This window comes from Cavia porcellus, unplaced genomic scaffold, assembly GCF_034190915.1.
Source record: "Cavia porcellus strain 051 isolate PalLab524CR breed Dunkin Hartley unplaced genomic scaffold, mCavPor4.1 scaffold_15, whole genome shotgun sequence".
Taxonomy (NCBI): domain Eukaryota; kingdom Metazoa; phylum Chordata; class Mammalia; order Rodentia; family Caviidae; genus Cavia; species Cavia porcellus.
This window is the reverse complement of record NW_026947498.1, coordinates 8,696,493-8,714,730: the sequence shown is the minus strand read 5'-3', so window position 1 is coordinate 8,714,730 and position 18,238 is coordinate 8,696,493. Positions and strand designations below refer to the sequence as shown.

General features: G+C 55.7%; 1 protein-coding gene across 1 annotated transcript; it reads right to left on the bottom strand.

Annotated features, from left to right (window-relative positions):
- Positions 1 to 53: 53 nt before the first annotated feature.
- LOC106026273 (uncharacterized) lies at positions 54 to 17,434 on the bottom strand. Its single transcript, XM_063225314.1, has 5 exons — positions 17,424 to 17,434; positions 15,743 to 16,526; positions 6,640 to 6,832; positions 946 to 1,246; positions 54 to 341 (listed from the first exon to the last, which is right to left on the bottom strand). The coding sequence occupies exons 1-3, from the start codon at positions 17,432 to 17,434 to the stop codon at positions 6,821 to 6,823; spliced, it is 807 nt and encodes a 268-aa protein (XP_063081384.1). The 3' UTR covers positions 54 to 341; positions 946 to 1,246; positions 6,640 to 6,820.
- Between the last annotated feature and the right edge of the window lie 804 nt (positions 17,435 to 18,238).

Sequence of the window (18,238 nt, the reverse complement as noted above, 5' to 3'; positions counted from 1 at the left end):
CTGAGCTACATCCCCGGTCCCAGGTTGCTAAACAGAATGTGATGCTGGCAGCGTTTAGAGGCTTGCCTTGGGGGTCAGAGAATATATTTTTAAAACTACAGGAAGTTACAGGCAGACTCTGTGCACCGAGCTTGGGAGGCAGCATATGCCCTGAGAGGAACGCCCCCCAGCCCCGGCCCGCCTGGGGGTGTGCACAGCAGAGCTCGCCTTGCTCTGGGACACCCTAGTCTCTGGAAATGACAGCTGTCGTTTCCCTCCTGGCGTTCTGGCTTGGGTAGTGGTGTTTCCAGTTCAAAGCAGGGCAGTTCTCGCTGGCTGGCCGGAGCCGGGCTGTTTATTTCCTGAAAGGGAAAGAGCGGGCAGACAGACCTGTCCCGGAGAAAGGGGACAAAGCCGGGTAGGGAGGGAAGGGGGGAGAGCAGGTAGGAAAAGAATTGAGACACGTGGTGTGTACGTGCCTCAACTGCACACAGAGAGCGTGGTCATCGGCCAATTGGGCAATTTAAAAAAAGGAATAGCTTAAAAAAAACAAAACAAACACCACTCAGTGGAATTAAAGAAAAACAGCTGGGCCTGGTGGCACCTGCGGAGGCAGAGGCAGGAGGAGTCCATGAGTGTGGGTCCAGCCCAGGGCATGTGGTGAGGTGAGACAGGTCTGGGGCCGGGGAGTGGACACTGCCCACTTTCCTTGCATCTGTCTGTCTGCCTGTCTGTCTGTCTGTCTGTCTGTCTCTCTCTCTCTCTCTCTCTCTCTCTATTGGTAATGAATTTTTCTTTTTCTTTTTATGAGCAGTGTTTGCAGTACATGATGTCCGCATTCATGTGTGGTGCTGGCTAGAACACAGAACCCAGCCCCACGCCTCCCTGCAGCCCGGCCCAGCCCCTCCCTCCCCCCTCCAGCCTCTGTCCCCTTCCCTTTGGGGGAGACCCACTCTCACTCTCTACCTTCCACTCTGCTCTTTATTCTTGCTTCGGGTGTCTCATGGGACAGAAGCCACACACGGTTAAGTGTGCCTGTCTGCTTTACTTCCCTTGGCATCATGGCCCCGGGGGCCTCTATTTTCCTCCAAAAGACTCATGTTTGTCCTTCTTTATGGCAGAGTAGTACTCCATGCTGTGTAAATGCCCCGTTGTATTCCTTCGCTGTTGATCCACACAGAGGCGGCTTCCGAGACCGAGCTGCTGTGAGCTGTGCTGCTGTAAACCTGGGTGTTCTCGGGTCTCCGGAATGTGAGGACTTTAACTCCTTAGGGAAGACACCAAGAAGGGAAATGGCAGGTTGAATGGAACTTCTAGTTTTAGTTTAAGACTCTCCCGGCTGATTTCCTCCCTAAGCCTCTCTGCTGCCCTGTGCCTCAGTGACCACCCAAGGAAGGTGGCCAGGACTTCTGGGCCACCCGTAGGGTCTTGGGTTGATCCTCTGCTGGGGTTTCTGGCCCATGGGCCATGGGACCCCAGTTGGAGGGCGAGGGTGTGACTATCTTCTCTCCAGCAATGTCCATGGAGGTCCAGGGGGGTGTGGACACCAGGCTGTAGAGGGCTCTGCGAGGAGCGGGGTGCAGGGGCCCTGTGTCGGGGTCCCAGGGTCCCCGCAGTGGGGCTGGCTGGATGCGGACGCCCTGGACTCACGCTTGGCTGTAAGTGAGGCCAGCTGCACTCCTCCCCTCGCAGCTTGGGTTCACCTGTGGTGCCCCGGCCGTGCTATGAGGTGTAGCCCACTGGGGAGAGGCCCCTGCTGGACAGGGCTGGCCTTGCACTCAGGGCTGGGACCCCAGGAACCCTTCACAGCAGTTGCCCCAGGAGTGTTGTTCACGACCAGGTGGGGCTGCACCACGCCCACCCCGCAGAGGCTGACGCAGGTGTGTGGGTGACCGTGTCCAAAGGCCAAGGCGAAGGGGAGTCCCACCCTGGGCTGCAGTTTCCTCCTCCAGGTCGACATGGGACATGGCTTCAGCTCGGTCATCTGGACATGGGCCTCGCCTGCAGCCCACCGAGGGGCTCCTTGAACCCAACCCTGGGGTCTCCTTGAACCCAAACCCAACCCCTGCCTTGGTCTCTGGAGGGGGCACTGGTGAGCAGCTGTCAGGAGACCCTGACCCAGGAAGTCTTATAGAGGGCAGAGGGCTCAACACTGTCCCCTGCAGAGTTGCCCCAGGACCAGTAATTAAAAATTAAACATCAGAATTAAGTCCAGAACTTCCTGCTGTTCAAGAAACTGGTTTCCACACTCAGTGGGGTTCTGTCCCCCGAGGTAGTCCTTATCATAGCCTTCTCAGTCTTTCACACTTGAGTGAGAATTAAAGGCTTACCCTCCTCCTGTGCCCAGCAAGCTGGTTATAGAGCAAGGAGAAGGCCAGTGGGACAGCTGGCTTCCTAAGGCTAAGGGCCTTAACACACCCGGAGAGGCAGGAGGGGCTTTGGCTGTGCCACACCCCATGTACAGCCCAGATCCGCCCTGTGTCAGCTCCAAGCCTCTGGAAGGCACAGAGACACAGAGCCATACAGAGCTTTTGGAGCCCAGACAGGAGTCAGCAGGGAAAGGTCCTGCCCTTGGGCAGACAGGGCTGAGCCACACACCCTGGGGGCTGCCCAGCAGGCCCTGCGGAGGAGGAACAGGAGCAGCAGGAGGAGGAGGAGGACGAGGAGGAGGAGGAGGATGCCTCCTTCTTCCTGGGAGTGGCACAGTGCTGGAGACAAAAGCAACACTGCCTGGCTCCAGGAAGTTGCCCTGAGCCAACAGGCAGCGACCTGCTCCTAGGCCCTGGGCTTCCTGTCCTCCCTGTTGACCCGCCACGGCCAGGGTCCCCCTGCTCACGTCAGCTGCCCTGAGCTGCTTCCAGGGCCCATGCTGCTGTCCCTCAGGCTACAGGGGTGGGATTTAAACCGCAGGTTCCCACATCCGGGACCCCGAGCCAGCAGGTAGCAGGGCACAGAGAACAATCAAGGGAAAGGGCCCAGGCCGGGCTGCTGAGCACAGGAGGAGGCAGGACAGAGGGCACACGAGGGAGGGGGTATTGGCAGCTACAGGGCCCCAAGGATGGGTCAGGACAGGACAGGGAAGGAGAAGAGGGTGCTGCAGCTACAGCTACACTGGCCTGTCCTGGGCATCTGGGGTGGCAGAGCACAGTGACGTGACACGGAACAGCTCCAGAGGGGTCACCTCCAGCTCTGGGCTGGTTTACGGTGCTTTAAAGCACCAGCTTCCTGTCTCTGAGCACCTGCGATGCCCAGTGGTGGCCAAGTCCACAGGGCTGACGCTTCCGGGCTGGGCCCTCAGTGCTGTCCCCTCGCTGCCCTGGGACCTTGGCTGTCCCCTCCCATGGGGCAAGACAGGGTAGGGTGTGGGGTCCCTCACAACCAAGCCAAGAGCTCCAGCCGGAAGCTTGGGTCCCCAACTGCTGTGCCCACAGGGGCCAGGGCAGCACCCATGAGGCAGAGGACAGAGCCAGCGATTGTCCTAAACTAAACTTGGAGCTGGGCAGAGAAAAGGAGACTCACAAGAATGAAGGCCCACTCAATCCAGGGCTACCACCTGTGCGGCCCCCCAACCCCGCCCCTCAACAGAAGCTGAATGGAGCAGGTGTGTGATGCCCAAGAAGACCGGGAAATAAAGTTTAAAAAGCAAGTCCCTTCCAGACACCTTGTCTTAAGGCCTCTAAGCGTCTGAGGACCGCGTGGTCTGGGTGTGGTCATGCTCGCCTGACATGCTAGCACTCAGTCGGGAGGCTGAAGCAGGAGGATCACCACAAGACCAAGGCCAGCCTGGGCTCCATAGTGAGACCCTGTCTCAGAGGAACCAACCAAACTAAAAGCATCACAGTAGAGTTCCCAGATCAATGGACAGGCCACAGTTTTACAAAGAAACTCCTCAACCCACAGGCGAAGGCAGTGACAACCTTGGACAGCAGGCCCCGACACTCTGGCCTCAGACCCAGAGCCCTGAAGCACCAGAGAGAGGTTGGAACCTGGAGCCTGGAAGAGACAATGGTGCAGACTCGGAGAAGAGCCGGATGGGTGTGTACAGTGAGGAGCTAAAGCCTCAGCGGGGCAGGCAGAGAAATCCACTCCCGGGGGTCCCGAGGAGGAGGAAGGGAGAGAGGGAGGGAGGGAACACAGTGCCCAGCGGAAGTGATGACCACAACGCTGAGACTAGAAGAGCAAAGGACAAGACCAGGGTTCGCGTCCTCCGAAGCCCTATCCGCAGAGTCTGTGACAGTCAGGTGGGGAGGAGGGAACAGTGACCTCCTCGCAGAGAAGCCTGGGTGTCACAGGTCAGGGGCTCTGCACACGTCCCTTCTGCAGTGGCCTGAACTTGATCCCAGAACCATCAGAGCCCAAGGCCAGGGACTCATTCCGAGTCATGGCTGGTTCTCCCCAGATAGTCTCGGTCCTACTGTGGGGAGAGATGGACCGTCCAGGCAGGAGGTGAATAGAGGGACAGGACATGGACCTGTGATGGTGCTGGACTGTGCAGCAGGCCCAGCAGGCCCAGGTGACACCAGCTGTCCCCTGTTTATCCCCATCTGGAGGAGACCGGCCGGGCAAGATGGGGTGCTGTACCCCATCCTGGAAATTTTCCTGTAACTGCAATTTTTTCAAAATGAAAAGTCAAAAAGGTAAAAATGAAGGGAGCAGTAAACATGAAAGGAATTGTTTTTGAAGAAAGACACCCTGGGAAGCCAAAGCAGGAAAATGGAACGTTGAGGCCTAGCCTGGGTGACACCTGGTCTCCTGGGGTCTCAAAGTACAAGGTAAAGAGGGCTGGGGTGCAGTTCGGTGTGGGTTCAACCCCCAGGCCAAAACCCAACAGGAAACAGGCAGAACTCAGGCCTGAGGAGAGGAGCACAACCCCAAGGAGAGGCCGAGGCGGGAACACACGTGAAGAATCCGATGCCATCACCAACCACAGAGGCAGCCAGAAACGGAAGGGGCATCAAAGGTGCGTGCCTGCTGGTTTTCTGGAACGATGAAAACAGCAACTCTTAGACCCAGGAAATGAAGAGGCTTCAAAACAAAATAAACACAAGAAGGGGGGGGGGGGGTCCATAGCCATCTTAACACACCCCAGGGAAGTTTCAGAGCTGCCCAGTAAAACACAAAATGTCAGCACAGGCGTGGACATGAAGTCAGGAGGGAAGCCTGGTGTCCACTCATCACGCCATCCAGCCTCTTGCTGGAAAAATATGGAATGGCCTTTGTTCCTTCTGGAGGAGGGAAGAAGCCAGGCCTTGAAGGCCGCAGGGTTTACCATGTTTGCGGAAAATCCCATAAAATAAAGCAAACAAACCTCCAGAAGCAGTAAGTACATTTAAGAAGTCTGCAGCCTGCACAATCGGTATGTTTGAAAATCTATTTTCTTTTATATGATAGAAAAATGCTAAAAGAACTTTGTGGATTTTTGGTTTTTTGAGACAGGGTCTCGCTATGTAACCCAGTCTGGCTTTGAACTTGCAGCGATCTTCCTGCCTCAGCCTCCTGAGTGCTGTGAGCCACCACACCCTTCTAAAAACTTTAAAAATTGTGTCTAAAGCAACATCAAAAGATTAGGCCTAGGGAGATAAGTGAATAAAAATATCTATAAAATTTTTGCATTGAAAATTATAAATCAATACTTAAAAATGTAAAAAGATCCAAGTAGAAGAGATCTAGCAGGTTGAAGTCAGAAGATTAATTGGAAAATACTAGTACATATTGCACCCAAATCTGTCTACAGATTAAACACAAATGCAGGCAGAATCCCACCGGGCCTTTCCTTGTACACATTTTCAAACTGATTCGGAAATTCACATGGAAATTCAATATGACTAGAATAGGAAAACCTGACTGACCCTAAGGTTATAATAAACAAGACCAAGTGGTATGGGCTGAAGGACAGACAGACAGACTGACAGACCAGAAGAGGACATTGGACTCAGTCAATTGATTTCTGTTAACAATGTCAAGCATTTGAATGGTGATGCAAAATCGACCAAGGGGCAGGAATTAATTTACAGTGGGTGGGGCCTGACATCCACATAACATCGCTTCACCTCTGCTCCAGAAGGCAAAGAACGCTCAGGCCGGAGAGCCAGTGCTAGTCATGATCGAAATTAAAAATAACCAAGAGAGTCAACAGGCGCTGGGCTGAGGAAAACATTTGTATGTGTGCAGCTGAAAAAGGAATTGTGCCCTGAACGTATCAAACCCCGCCACAACTGATGATAAAGTGCAATAATATGAAGCTTGAAAGGCCAATATCTCGGGAGAAATTGGGCCCAAAGGTTGAAGATCATAAAGCTGGGGTGGGGTGGGGGGGCCTTGGCACCAAGGCCAGCGTGGGAATTCACATTAACCCCAGAGGAGTTTGTTATGCAATCGACTAATCTTAATTCTTAATTCTGTGTACTGATCGGAGAGTGGGAACCTCTGCGAGCAGATGCATGAGCAGAAATTGATAAGATTAGTAGCTCAGCCACCATAGAGCCACTGGCCCCTCCGGGTAGTGTAAAATTCCACAGGCACCTTGGAAAACTCTGGCGGAGTCTTATAAGAGTCTTATAAAGTTAAATATTTACCAAGTCCAGATCCAGCAACTCTACTCTTAGCTATTTTCCTAAAATAAATAAAAACCAGTGTCCACAAAAACTTGTGTGTAAATACCGATAGTATCTTCTGCGTAACTGCTGAAACCTGGAAGTCACCCAAAGGTCTAGCGCTGGAAATGAAGAGGCAGGTGGCTGGAAGCGGCAGGAACGGGGTGCTCGCTCGGGGCTGGCCTCGGTGTGCCCTCCCCGGGTCTCTTCAGACCAACCGAGGTGCTGGCGGGAAGTGGCCTGTGAGGTCATCCACGGATCTGGAAGACAGAGCCCCATCAAGTGGGGTTAGCGTCCTAGGACAGGGACCCCAAGACCCCGGTCACTTCTGTGCCTCATGGGGACCAGGACCTGGAGCTTGACCCTGCTGGCCTGGACCTCAGACTTGCAGCCACGGACTGGAGAGAAATGATCAGCACTTGTCCCACACAGAGTCACAGGAGGGACTGAAACCCCACGAGGCCCACAGAGGCAGCAAAGGCACCCAGACCACTTATGATCAGGACAGGACAGAGTCTGCCAGGGCCCCTCTGCCTGATGCCCCAGGGTGGGCCAGTTCTTCCCAGGGGTCCCCATTCTCCTGGGAGGCTGTGACAGAACCCCAGCCCAGGTCACCTGTGAGGAACACAGCTGTGCCTGGCTCCTGGGTCAGGGGCACGAGGTGGCACCCAGCAGGGAAGAGCGAAGTCAGGGCAGGGAACTCGCTGAGCCTCCCAGTGCCGTGAGCAGGAGCTGGGCAGCCCCTGGGGGACGTGACTGTGGCTGGGGTATGGAAGGGGGCCTCGGGCACACGGGCCCCCCCGGGACACGAGTCACTGGTAGAACTGGCTGGACCTGGACCTGTGCAGCCTCGATCCAGATCAGCCTTTATTGTTTGAAGCCACCCGGAAAGCAGCATGGTCCCCGACACAGAGGAGACCATGGCCAGGGCCCCCACAGCGGACAGGTTTATACCTGTTATGGAGACGGACGGGCAGGCCAGGGTTTGTCCTCCTGGCGGTGGTGCTGCCCTTCACAGGGCTCCTGTATGGGCGGCACAGGGGAAGAAGAGAGGCCCAGGCCACAGAATGGGCCCTCGCGGCCACCCCCGGCTCCATGGTAACCAAGAGGGCGTGGGCACGGTGACCGCTCAGCATGGCCACCTGCTCCCCAGGGAATGCAACAGGGATCACGTGGGAATTCTGGCCCCAGCTCCACAGATCCTGATCCAGGGGCCATGCCTCCTCCACCACCCCACTCGGCCCTCCGAGGGACCAGGGAGGCAGTGGCTTTGGGGCTCAGGGCAGAGACAGCACAGTGACCTTGGGAAACAGCCTCGAGTGTCACTTCTGAAAGGCAGAGATGAATGTGCCCCCTCTCCAGCTCGCCTCTGGAAAACTTGTGTGAAAGCAGTGTCAGCCTGGGCCTCGTGTGGCTGTGTGGGACCCCAGTGTGGGAGCCACCCAGGCCACAGCCGTCTCTCAGCCCCCAGCCCAGGCAGCCCACTGGCCTGTGTGTGTGGCTCCTCCTGCGGGGTCGCTCGGCCCCGGGGTCTCTCAGCTTTCAGGGCCAAGCTTCCCGTTTCCAGCCCTCAGCTGTCACTCGCTGTCCCAGCCAGGCGCCCAGCATTCTTCTCTCTGCTTGGCAACTCAGGTCCCTTGATGGTTCTGTCTGTGTGCTGCTGGCCCCGCTCCCTGAGCACAAAGCCCCCCGGCTCCTTACGTCAGGCTGGGTCAGGACCCTTTCTGTGAAGGCCCAGCGGGAACGTCCACACCGTGCGGTTCCCGGGTACCAGGCACGATCTTTATTTTATTTTGAGACAGTGTTTCACTAAATTGCCCTGGCTGATTGTTTGTTTGTTTTTCTGTTTTTTGAAACAGGGTCTCACTATGCAGTTCAGGTTGGTCTCAAATTTGCAATGATTCTCCTACCTCAGCCTTCCAAGGGCTGGGATGGCAGGTGTGCACCACCATGCCTGGCTCTCTGGTGAGCTTTTTAATGCTGTGTGATGACTAATCCTGTGGGGCTCACAGGGCCACTGTGCCTCACTGTCACTGGCCAGAGTGCTGTCTCTTATGGCAGCTGCACAGTGACCATGTCATTCCCCCGCTAAGTGACCTTGGTTCCCTGCTCCCCTGCAGCCAGCTGCTTCCTTCCCCCTGATGGAGAAGAGATTCCAGGAGACAGCATGAAGCTGGTGACAGTCCACAGTCCCTGCTCACCCTCCTGGTCCAGTCGGTCTGAAGCAGGTCGCCATACTCAGGGGTGGACGCCAGGGCATGCAGGGACATGTAGGGGCCACCTCAAAAGGTCAGACAGAAACTGAGATGTCCTGCAACACAGACACAGACACACAGAACTGCAAGATGTGGAACACAGAGGTCCCCCTGAAAAGAGAGGAAATCGCCCGTGGTCCTTGCCCTCGGCCTCCCTGGCTGACCACTGACCCCTCTGCTGATCAGGTGAGAGTCACAGAGGTTGCAGTCTGATCCAGCCCTCTGGAGCCGTTCTCAGTGGCAGGGGACATTCCTACAGCCTGACCCTGATCAGCTCTCACCAAGGGCAAACGAAGCAGGCAATCGTAGCCTTGTCATTTCCAAGGGCTTGGAAAACCACTTAACTCTATCCCTGAAATATCAGGGCCAGTATCTCAGAGTGCTACCTAGTGGGGCCTGGCTGCAGCAGGCGGGAGGCTGAGGCATGAGGGTGCCAAGTTTGAGCCCAGCCTGGGTCACTACTGACTTAGTGAAACCCTGAGTCAAAATACGAAATTAAAAAATGGACAAGAAATGCAGCTCAGTGCAAAGGTCCTAGGTTGAATCTCCAGAACCGTAAATTTTATATATATTTTCCTTTTCTTTCTTTCTTTTTTTTTTTTTTTTTTTTTTTTGTACTAGGAACTGAACTCACAACCTCGTGCCTGCCAGGCGGGTGTTATGCTGCTGACCTACATCCCCGGGCCGCCACTGGAAATTAACAAAACAATATTGACTAAAACAACCCTATTATTCATTTATTAGGCAAACTAAAGGATGATATTTAAAAATAAGTTTTTAGACCTGTTTTAAGTCCTATTGTTTCTTTTTTCTTGAGGACTCTTTGTTTCTTAGTTACCTCAGAGCTGGAAGTGATTATTAAGAATTTTCCATTTGCTTTAATGTTTACTTCTAGTCTGTGCAGCGCTGGGAATGGAGCCCAGCCCAGGGGAGGGAGGCGAGCTCTCTGCCCCTGCCCAAGCCCCAGCCCATGGCTGTTCTTCAGGCTCTTCATCCTCCTGAGAAGACAGAAAAGGAAAAGCCCCATTCCCCTTCAAATAAACACAAAGCCACACATGGTGGCACATGCCTGTCATCCCAGCAGGCGGGAAGCTGAGGCAGGAGGATTGCCACCAGTTCAAGGCCAGCCTAGAGTCCATAGTGAGTTCAAAGTCATCCTGAATTGCCTATCAAGAGCTTATCTTGAAAAAAAAACAGAAAATAACTAAAAGTAAAATAAAGATTCCTGGGCTGGGATGCAGCTCAGGGCTGGAGTACTTGCCTGGCGTGCACAAGACCCTGAGTTCAATCCCTGGTACCAAAAAAAAAAAAAAAAAAAAAAGATACTTTTTTCCTCACCAATATGGATTATTTGATTTCTTGATGATGGCCATTCTTTCTGGGGCAAGGTAGAATCTCAGTGTTCTTTAAATCTGCATTTCTGTGTATATTTATTTGTACTTCTGAGACATGTCTGCTCTTTTCTGATTGGTTTTTTAATTTGGGGAGGGGGTTATTTTTAGAATTCCTTATTGATTTTAAATGTTGGGCATCTGTCTGAGAAATAGCTTTCAAAAATGCTGGTGAGGCTGCAAAGGGAACCCTTCCACACTGTTGGAGGGAATGAAAACCACCCAACCGCTATGGAAATCGGAAGGCAGATGCCTCCAAAAAAATTCCATCTCACCCAGCTCTTCCACTCGGAAGATTGAAAGCCCTCAGGTTACAGTGACCCACACACAGCTCATAACAGCACATCTGGGATGTGGCCCATGTGTCCATCCACAAATGAAGGGACAAAGACAGTGTGGTATTCACAGTGTGGAATACTACTCTGCCATGAAGAAGGACAACCTGAGTCCTTTGTAGGAGAACGGGTCCACCCTGAGACCCCGTCTAAAGGAAATAAGTCAGATCCTCAAATGGCACACAGCTTCCCTCACATGGAACACCCAGACTATCACGAGCCAGATGTGATGTCCTCAGGTCTCTTAGGACGATACCTAGACGGGGAACAGCTGGGTCAAACAGAATTTCCAGCTCACAGGGCCGGGGCTGGGAGGGACAGGGGCCCTGCCTTCCTGGTGAGGGCACTGTGGGGCCACTTTGCTCCTGGGCTGCAACACTGGCCCGGCTGCTGAGGGGCAAGCGAGCACAGGGCTGGAGGCATAGCCAAGAGCAGGTGGAGAGATCACTAGCATTCACCTCCAACACATGTGGCAGGGAAAGAGTTGGGGAGATGCCTCGGGCCTCAGGAGGGTCGCTCGGGGGGACAGCAACCCCTCACTTTCACGGGGCTGGTAAAACTCTGGGCTTCCCTTCATCCTGGGCAATCACAACGTATCTCTCTCTCTCTCTCTCTCTCTCTCTCTCTCTCTCTCTCTCTCCCTCCCTCCCTCTTTTCTTCCTCTTCCTCTTCTTCTTCTTCTTCTTCTTCTTCTTCTTCTTCTTCTTCTTCTTCTTCTTCTTCTTCTTCTTCTTCTTCTTTTTCTTCTTCCTTCTGCCATGAGCTCTGAAAAAGCACCCCGAGCTGCGTGTGCGAGCACATGCCTGTAACCCTAGCACTCAGGAAGCTGAGTCAGGGGGATCTCTGTCAGTTCAAGGCCAACCTGGGCTACTTATGAGTTCAAGGCCAGGCTGAACAGCATAGTGAGATCCTGTCTCAAAATAAGAAAGTTGTATGAAATAAAACAAGAGCTCCCCAGAGCCTTTCATGAGCCAGTATCATTTCCTTCGTCCCCTGTCTTGCACTGGACGGTGGGAGGCCAGGTGTCATCCCAAGTGTCCCACAGGTTCCCAAGTTTCCGGGACGTGGGGGCCTGGGCTAGTTATCTGAGTCCCAGTCCCGCTGCCCGGGGTGTGAATCATGTGAGCTTCTGCAGAGGGCGCCAAGGAGCCCACACTTCCCTGGCTGCCCATGGGTCAGTTTTCAGCAGCAGTCACAGTCCTGGCGAGCTGCACTGGCCCTCAGCGTCCACTGGTGAACACAGAGGTGCCCGAGGGTTTCCACTTTTGCCAGGCATCTGCGCACCAGGAATCTGTGGGTTCAAGTTTCTTTCAGAGGACATGAAACTCAGGTCCTGCCCAAGCCTCCCTGGCAGTCCTCTCCCTGGTGCAGGTGGCTTCGTGCAGCTTTCAGGTGCTGTCCACATCCAGCCTTTGTGCTAATTATCAACCGGGTTAAGTATCACCAGGCAGGGACAGAATAGGGTGACGTCACTGCCTCTCCATTGCTAGGCAACGCCTCCTACTATGAGACCCACAAAACGGTCCCGAGAGATACCGGAGGGACGCCTCCAATTTCAGGGATGGGGACGGGACAGGGGAGCCTCTCCTGGGGCCACCCACTCAAGGGCCACCATTGTTCTCTCTTCTCCCAAGGCCTCAGCTCAGTGGGAGACTCTGTGTCACCCCTGGGTGTGGCTCGGTGTGTGTTACCAAACATGGTCCCTGGAGACGAGTTTTCATGCCGCCCCAGGCTGGTCATGCAGCCGTCACCTCAAGACTGCAGGGGACTGTCCCGTCCCAAGGACGGCGTGTGGGAGCTGTCAATGCCCTGACTGAGAGGCTGCTGCACCCCTGATGAAGCCAGTGATGCTCAGATACAGTGACTGGCGTTTCCAAATGCTCGTGGTCACGGTCGGTCACGTGGGCATCTGAGGTCCAGGTACTGAACAAAGGCCACAAAGACCCTGGGGCGGAAGCGGAAATGAAGGCAGCCTGGCGTGAGGTGCACCAGGCAGGTGCTCAACGCTGCTGTTTACCTGGGAAACTGGTCTCCATCTCTCTTCCCTTTAAAAGGCAGGTGTTTCCTCCTTGGAACCTGCCCCCACGGAACTGTTTGCACAAAGCTAGTGGGGCGTGGTGGAACCTGCCTGTCATCCCAACACTCAGGAGGCTGAGGCAGGAGGGCTTCTGTGAGCTCAAGGCCAGCCTTAGCTACACAGTGAGTCCAAGACCCTGTCTCAGAAAACAAAACAAAGCTGAAGCTACAGGAATGCAGGTGCTGATGATGACAGTGTTTGTGTACAGCAAAACAGCAAGGAACAGGAGCAAAACTAGGAACAGTGTCATCTGTCCCACCGGGTGGAGAAACCCAGGGATGCTGCCGACACGGGACAGGAGACAGCCAGCAGATGGCGTCGAGGTGCTGCTTCACCTCGGCCCCTTTCAACGCACAGCTCATCTTGCCTTGGACCCTTTCATTTATTACATTTTCCACTGTCATTTTGAGACAGGGTCTCGCTGTGTAGTCCAATCTGGCTTTGAACTCACACAAGGCTGTGAAACGTTGGGAGCCCTTGCCCTGGCCACAGGGTCCTCCTTCCAGGCGGGGACATCAACACTACAGACACCAGGCCACCGGGACGGCTCTCCTTGAATGCAAATGGAGTACATCCACCTTGGCTAACCCTGGCCCTGCCTCTGTGCTGATGTGCACAGAGCTGCCGGGGCCATTTCCTTCTCCCTGCAGCCAGCTGTAGCAATGTACATAGGGCTGACTGAGGTGCTGAGGTGCAGCCTTTGAAGCTAGGTGAGTGACTGGTTCCCCTCCCTGTGACTCCCAAAACACGGTTGAGCCAAGGGGATGAAAAGCCACTGCTGTCGGCTGGGTTCTGGGCCCCAGACTCAAGACAAGAGGCCATAGCTGCCCAGGGCAGAAACGTTTGCACGCCAGAGTGCCAGCCCCCAAAATAGTAACCACCACCTTAGTCGTATCATGCAGCTTAGTCCTCCTGCACCTCCTTCTCCCTGCACACTGCAGAGGCGCTCTCGGGCTCCTGCCAGCCCAACTCACAGCACTCAGGTCTGCCACCATCCTCACGGTCACTCGTCCTCCGGCCATCCCCTTCTACACGAATTAATGCACTTCGGGTTAGGCCCTGGGCCGAGGCCTTTGTTCCAGTGAACCTTCATCCTCGCTGGATTTAGAACCCCCTGGCTCCCCATCACTACAAATATGTCTCAGTGTCTTTATTCTCGCCATGAGTGGCACTGGAAGTGGTAGATTGAAATTAATTCACTAGAATCCCCGTGACTTCTCCATGGGATCACAAATCTAAACTTCCCAGATCGAGACAAGGACAGCAAGGTCTCCCTAAAGCATAGCTGTGGAGAGGTCTCAGATGGAGGGTGGGGACATCCCCACACCTCTGCAGCACAAAGGCCACGCGGCCACTGGAAGAGCGAGGTGCATTGCTGTGTGTAGCCACAGAAAGAAAGCCTTGGAAAGGAAGTCACAGAAAGGAAGCCACAATGCTCTGTGAATTGAACACCTCGCTCGCTGGTTTAGGAAGCCAGATGAGCGGCACATCCCCTGCACGCTGGTAAACATCTACACAAAGGAAAAAGTGGAAGAGAAAGAAAGGGAAGAAAAAGGAAAGAAGAGAGAGCAAGGGAGAGGAGGGGAGGGGAAGAGAATTCAGGGAGGCGGGGCAGTCACCTCGGTAAAATCCACATTCCCTCTGAGAGTCCTGGGCCTGAGGGTGTCCCTGGCTGAAGCAGAGTCACACCCAGAGTGACACTGTCAGTAACAGCCAGCTCTCCAGGTCCCAGCACTTGGCATCTGTGCACGGGCCCCAGGCACACCCCGCAGTCGCCTGGGCCACCCTGTCCTCCCCAGCCCAGGGTGCTGTGCTGGGTGCTGCAGGAACCACAGGTCTCTCTTTGTCTATCACTCTCTGTCTCTCTCTCTCTCTCTCTCTCTCTCTCTCTCTCTCTCTCTCTCTCTCTCTCTGCCTGAGTCCTTGTGTTTCGCTGCCCATGGCTGTAGCTTTCCTGAGTTTGCATGTACCCTGCCCTGTTTCTCTAATAGAATCCAAACCACGTCTCCAACCCACGGTTTCTCTTTCTCACAGAGAAGCAGCCCGGTCCTGGTCCTGGCCATGTCCCATTCTGCCCCTGCTGTTGTCCAGGTGTCTGGCCCAGGCCAGGCGGCACAGTGAGACCTTCCCTGTCCCCAATGTGGACACCTTGCCCTTGCTGGTCCCTTCCTATCACCGGGACAAAACACGGAGGGAAGTCCCCCGCGCAGAGAGGGCTCTTTGGCCCTTGTGCCAGTCCCTGTCCCAGGCTTCCAGCAGACCCCAGGGCAGAAGGGTGCGGTGGAGGGCAGCGCTCGCCTCCTGGAGGATGGGAAGCAAAGGGGGTGAGGGGACGGAGGCCAGGCAGAGTCCCCAAGGCCTCGACCTGCAAGGTCTCCGCCTCAGTTCCACGCCCAACAATGGCAGAGATGCTGGATGGACCAGAGCCCTGTGGCCCAGGCCTTCCAGCCCGGCGACCTGGAGACCAAGATGTCCACCCCAGAGCTCTTGGGACGTTCCGGGTCCAGACCACAGCGCCCTGCTACGAGCATCGCTTCATAATTTGGCCCCTACGTCTCTGGGAAGAGTTCAGGACTGGGCTTCTCATTTCCTCTGCGTGCTGGGCTCCAGGTGCATGAGCGGCCCCTCAGAGCCACAGGGAGACGGCGCCTCCCGGCCACCAGGGGCGCTGCGGCCCCGGCAGAGCCCCGCCAGCCTCGGGGACCCAAGGTCGGGCTCTGGGCCCCCCGCAGGGCTGGGGAGTCCGGCTGCCCTGGGCCGCGTGCCTTGAGGGGAGGTCACAAGACTGAGCAGAGCCGGGCCGGGCGGCAGGGGCCAGGGAGGACAGAGATCCAGGCCCGATGGCCCCCGGGGATGAGATCGCCACACAGCGGGGGGAGGGGAGGGACGCAGGACGGCTGGAGGGGCCGGAGCGGGGTCTACGCAGACCACGCGGCGCCGTCCAAGCCGGTCCCTGTCACCTGCGCCCCCACCGCGGCCCCGCGGACACCGCGAAGCTCTCAGGAGCCCTGGCCCCGAGCCCCCCCCCCCCGGGTTCGCCCGCCGCCGGCTGGGGTTAAATCACTAATCCCGGGGCTGCGGGCTGAGCGCGGGGTCGGGGTTCCCCTCTAACCTCGTCACCGTGTGTAACACCTCTGTCGCCGGGCGCGACGGTCACGCTCACTCCAGCCCGCTCGGGGTTCTGCCGGGCCCACCCCAGGATCGGATTAGAAACCCCCACTTCTGAGCGTGGGTCCAGGCAGTGCCGCGAGGCAGCACCCCGCGCTCGCAGTCCGCCGTCCACGCGCGCCCAGCTGGGTCTGTCCGAGGCCCCGCCGCCGCGCGTCTCCTGAGTGACTCCGTCTCCGCGCATCGAGCCGGTGCGCACACGCGCGTCCCGGCGGCGGGGACGTCGGTTCTGCTGCTTCCCCGCCGTCGCCCACTCGGGGCGTGTGGGCAGCGGGAGGCCCGGCTGGCGCTGGCGGAGGACTGTCCCCAGCCTCTGTCTCCGAACTGGAGCCACGCGGCGCCCTCTCCTGGGGCTGCTCCCCTGAGCGCCCAGCGTGGCGGGCAGAGGGCTGCTTGAACTTTCTCCCTTCTGTCCTCTGTGGGCGAAGCGGATAGAACGTGTCTGTTGCGTGGCGTTTTCATCTTGGCTTTTCAGAAACCGAGGAAATGGGATGCAAAGCTCCTGAGCGCGGCGGCGGGGGTGGGAGGTCCGCGCGCACCACGGGTAGGATTTGGGTTGCCCACATAAGGGAGGAGTGCGGGAGCCCTTCCTTCCCCAGCCTTGGTACCCAGCGCCCTGGGGTCCTTGGATGTAACCAGGCAGCTGGGCTCCACCGCAGGTCTGCTGCGAGGTCGCCCCCGGGCTCTGGACCAGGGCCCGGGGTGCCCATTGCTGGCGCCTGGCTGAACTTGAGCCCAAGGGCCACCCGCGCGCGGCGTCACGGCGTCCAGCAGAGGGAGCCCTGCGCCTGGCCCTGCCGGGCAGGCCCTGCCTTCAGTGTCCTCGAGGCTGCAGTGGCCACCAGGTCCACAGGCCGGCAACGCAGACATTAGGTACTCTGCAGGCAGTAATTCAGACGTTCTTCTTGCAACCCGTGCAGGTGCATGAGGCTCCTTTTCATCTTATTATGAACCACTTACCAGTTCAATTATTTAAATACTCGATGACCAAAAATTACATTTTTAATTAATTTTATAAGGTTATATCACAGGAAATACTAAAATGACAATTTTATCAAATTTAGTCAATGCTTTTTGTGGGTCTGATTTTACATCTGAAAACATTCAACACAGCACAACGTGCCCACCCGGACAACAGAATGCAGCCTCTCTCCGAATTCCCTGCATTACTGTCTGGTGTCTCCTCCTCCTCCTGGGTGGGTGGCAGAATTTAGATACACTGTCTCCCGCCAAACATAACATCAAGGTGAAGACATCTGGTTGCGTTGTGCTATCCTGTGTTTTTCAAGCTTCTGGTTCATGAGACCTCAGAAATTGAGACTTCTCATCCCCACCTTGTTTTGAGTAAATAACAAGTGAGTTCCATGTTGTTTGATCAGAAGGCACATATGTGTTTTATGATAATATTTTTTTCATGCTCTTTGATTAAAGGCTCTCTTGTTGGATGTGGGTCAACAGTGCCAACACCACCCATAAGATTATCATAATCATCACTGTTGGAGCTATGCTGGTTTTATTTCTTCCTTCAAGTCCCATCACTCCCGTTTATGGAGAGCTGGCAGTAAGGAGCTCTCTCCTCCATCCATTCATCTCCTAACACAGACCTTTCCTCACCGAGAGCTCACATTTCTGCCATTGCCAGGTGTTTTTTTCACAGCTCTGCGGCGCTGCCCTTACTCTTAGTGTCTGGTCCCAGCTGTGTCCGTTTGTACTGTAAAGAGACCAGCACCAAGTCCAGGAGAAGGATAAAACTTCTACCTCACGTGCCTACATTAAGACTGTGGCACAAAATCACAGGTTATTTTTCACAGATAAACACAAGAGTCTGGGACGATGGCAGAGCCATTAGCAGCAGAGACCACAGCCTCTTTGAGAGTCGCCATCTGGATGCTGGAAAATAGCACGATGAGGAAGATGCAGAAGGAAGTGGGGGCCCTGGGCCCAGGAAGTCTGGAGCACGAAGCACAGGCCTGGGAGAAGAGAGAAACTTCAATGAAGGAGATGGCGCCTTCACCCTGAGACGGGGCTGCCACTCGAGAGGAACAGTCATGACAACGGTGACACTGGCGACCCTGGAAGCCACCACAGAGAAACAGGGAAGTGGAGGGGAACAGTGGACCTCAGGGCCACACTGAGTGGTGGTGAGGGCAAGGGTCTCCCTCTTGCCACGGTGGACAGCCATTGGCCTGGAGCCGTCTTGGAGGCAGGTAGGAAGATCAGAATTCAGAACTGCGCTGGCTCCTTCTAGTGGCTCCCAGGAGGCCTGAGTCCTGGGGGTGGTGCTGGGAACAAGGTAGGACTGTCGGGTCTCCACCGGAAGTGCAGGCTCCCAGAGTGCCCACTACCCGCCAGAAAGCTGTGGCTGCCAGAGAGCCACACGGTCAGGTCGGGACTCTGTCTCCGCAGGTTGCCTGCTGGGCAAAGAAAGCAGAGACAAACC